Source organism: Melampsora larici-populina, assembly GCF_000204055.1.
Source record: "Melampsora larici-populina 98AG31 unplaced genomic scaffold MELLAscaffold_134, whole genome shotgun sequence".
In the NCBI taxonomy this organism is placed as follows: Eukaryota; Fungi; Basidiomycota; class Pucciniomycetes; order Pucciniales; family Melampsoraceae; genus Melampsora; species Melampsora laricis-populina.
The window spans coordinates 42370-45078 of record NW_006768898.1 but is presented as its reverse complement, the minus strand read 5'-3'; the positions used below and the strand labels follow the sequence as shown (position 1 = coordinate 45078).

Below are 2709 nucleotides of genomic sequence, written 5' to 3'. Positions count from 1 at the left end.
TCGTTTTTGTGGGGAAATGAACTGTAGAAAAATCCAAAAACAAAGTTCCAGCGAATTCCCAGGAATTCCCCCGCCAAAAGGTCAACTTTGAATCTATGTTTTTGACATTTTTTGAAAAAGGTGGCACGAACCTGATTGTTTTGAGTACCGTAATTACAGAAGCCAAATATCATCAACCCTTCTCTGCCAGCCCTCATCAAGAAGTACCGTATACCAGAATGGCTGGGACCTTTCATTATCGACGTACGAGAAGTGAAGGCGGACGGCCACTGTGGGTTCCGTGCGATCGCTCTCTCACTTGGTCAATCGCAGGATGATTGGCTGGCCATCCGACAAAGTATGCAGGATACCCTAATGAATATGGCCGAGATATTCACTGAGCGTACATTACCTGAGCCACGTACACAGTGCTTAGCTCGACTATCAACAACCAAACCGAACGTGGTCTCCGAGCAACAGTATTGGCTTACCATGCCAGGGTGGGGTGGCATCATAGCCACCACATTCACTCGCCCAGTTTTGTACTACGACTCTGGCATGTCTAATAGCCGAGTTTTTTCCCCTACAACGTTCCCTCCAATCACAACCCCCCAATCGTCATGGTCTATTCCGATTACCACTTCACTCCCCTATTTCTCGATTTTACACTGCCAAACCTTCCCGTCCCTCGCCTTTGCCCCAACTGGCGACAATTCGCGAAAGCTGAAGCCTTAAGCTGGTTGGAAACCTGGAACCCCCTGATCGAATCCCATGCGGCCTTTCTTGCCTCTCTCAAGCCCAAGCCCAAGCCCAAGGCCCGCCGTCGCGGTCAAAACAAAAAAGCTACTATCATTTCCGATTGATCGATGCAACATACGTGCTATCTGTATTCACCATAGTTTTGTACTTAGTTCTACTATGAGTTATTGTCAAATTTTTGATTTACAATTGATTGCTACTAACCTTTGTAATACACGTTAGTATTCAAATTGACTCTGTTAATAAAGATAAAATAAAGATAAGTGGGCTTTCATCGACCGCTAAGTGCCAATCGACTGTTCATGAAAACAGACATGTCTTCCAAGTCTTTCACACATAACCGTTAGAAACAAATGACTCACTCGCCACATACATTATATACCCAATTTAATGACACTATCATCAATACTGAGTCTCAAACAAGATACCAGTTTGACTCAAGATATAAGCTCACGAGTTCACGTTCGATAATATAATGTTATAATTGCAAACATATGCATTGACTTTATGAATACAAATGATAATATCGAAAGCTTAATGTGGGGCTAATAAATTGCAAAATTTTATACATCTCTCAATAAAGTTTACAAATAAATTTCATAGTCCTCAAGTCCTAGTACACATTGAAATCAAACTACCATTGTGATTACTAAAGTTTTTTACTCTAATAATATTCATATTCATATTCAAAAATATCGCCACACCAATCCATCTCTTCCTCGTCTTCAAGTTGCTCATCCTCCTCCTCTGCCCAAAAAATGGGGACTCCCAGTATTGCTTGCCAAGTATCAGCAGTGCGACCGACCATTTGTTGCCACCGAAGTATCAAGTCACCATCGCCTGCCGCACTACCTTCCATGTACTGCTTGGTTGTATTGACAACCTCTAGTAAGTCTCAGTCCCATTGCTTCCATAGGCGGCAGGTTCATTTCTCTAGTCCACTGTGGATAGACTTCCACTCTAGCACTCGGGCTGGAGATTTACTGTCTTAGTGCGGCTTCAATATAAGTAAAATGACAGGAAAGTGCCAAATGACTTACCATTTGCCTCATTTGGCTTGGATGCTTCCATGCGCTGTTGATAGTCAAGGCCCCATCCCATCATCTGTCGGACTTCGCGTCCAAGGCGCCGCATCTCCTCTTCAGATGATATTTGACTTCGAAGTGCTACCATTCCATCTTTGGTGATCTGACAAGACGCCCATGGCTCATCTGGATGGTTCAGAGCCACTTCGTCCCAAAACGGATGTAGCATATCCATAGCTACAACCTCATCGAAGGTGGGTTCAGCTAGACGCTGTCGCGGTCTAAATCTTTGGTTATACCGCGCCGCGTGCCTCAAGTACGTATCAAACTTCTTCTTCAGTAGCGCCCGTTTCTTCCTTTTTAATTCCTCATTTCGTGGCTGCTGCCTCGCACCTTGAAGGATTGCCCAGTACCAGTGGTCAATAATAATCATAACTAGATGGTGAGCAAACGTACTGGTTCTCCTTGCAGCATCTACTTGTTGTTGTTCCGCACCAAATTTTGCCTCGTACAAAAATCCTAAAGCAACCTGCACAGTAACCACAGCCTTCAATCGGTTATCTACAAAGACAATTCATGCCAGCAAAAGGTGTAAGTAGAAATACAATAATCAAAGATGAATCAACTTACCTGTGCCTCGCCTAACATTCAGTAATTCATTGTTTCCAACCTCATCCGCTACCTCTTGAATTTTTTGCTCCAGTTCTGCCAGGGTCCTGGGCAGGGCAAGTAGTTCATTACGTTGCTCTGCCGTTCGTATAGGTGCATTAGCCACATCCATGTCCCTCATTTGCTGCCTGTTTCATTTAATTAGTTACAGCAAAACTGCATCATCAGCTTATTATGGCTATGGTCATAGCAGCACCTGATACACTTACCGAGCTTCCAAAAGATCCTCTTCAAGCTTGATCAATACCTCCAGGCGCGCGCGCTTCTCCTTCGCCCT

At 44.1% G+C, this 2709-nt stretch overlaps 1 protein-coding gene across 1 annotated transcript; it reads right to left on the bottom strand.

The window, feature by feature from the left end:
• Nucleotides 1–1402: 1402 nt before the first annotated feature.
• Nucleotides 1403–2544, bottom strand: MELLADRAFT_114276 (uncharacterized protein; the record flags this gene model as incomplete). Its single annotated transcript, XM_007419151.1, has 3 exons — nt 1403–1623; nt 2220–2324; nt 2394–2544. The coding sequence occupies 3 exons, from the start codon at nt 2542–2544 to the stop codon at nt 1403–1405; spliced, it is 477 nt and encodes a 158-aa protein (XP_007419213.1).
• Nucleotides 2545–2709: the final 165 nt, after the last annotated feature.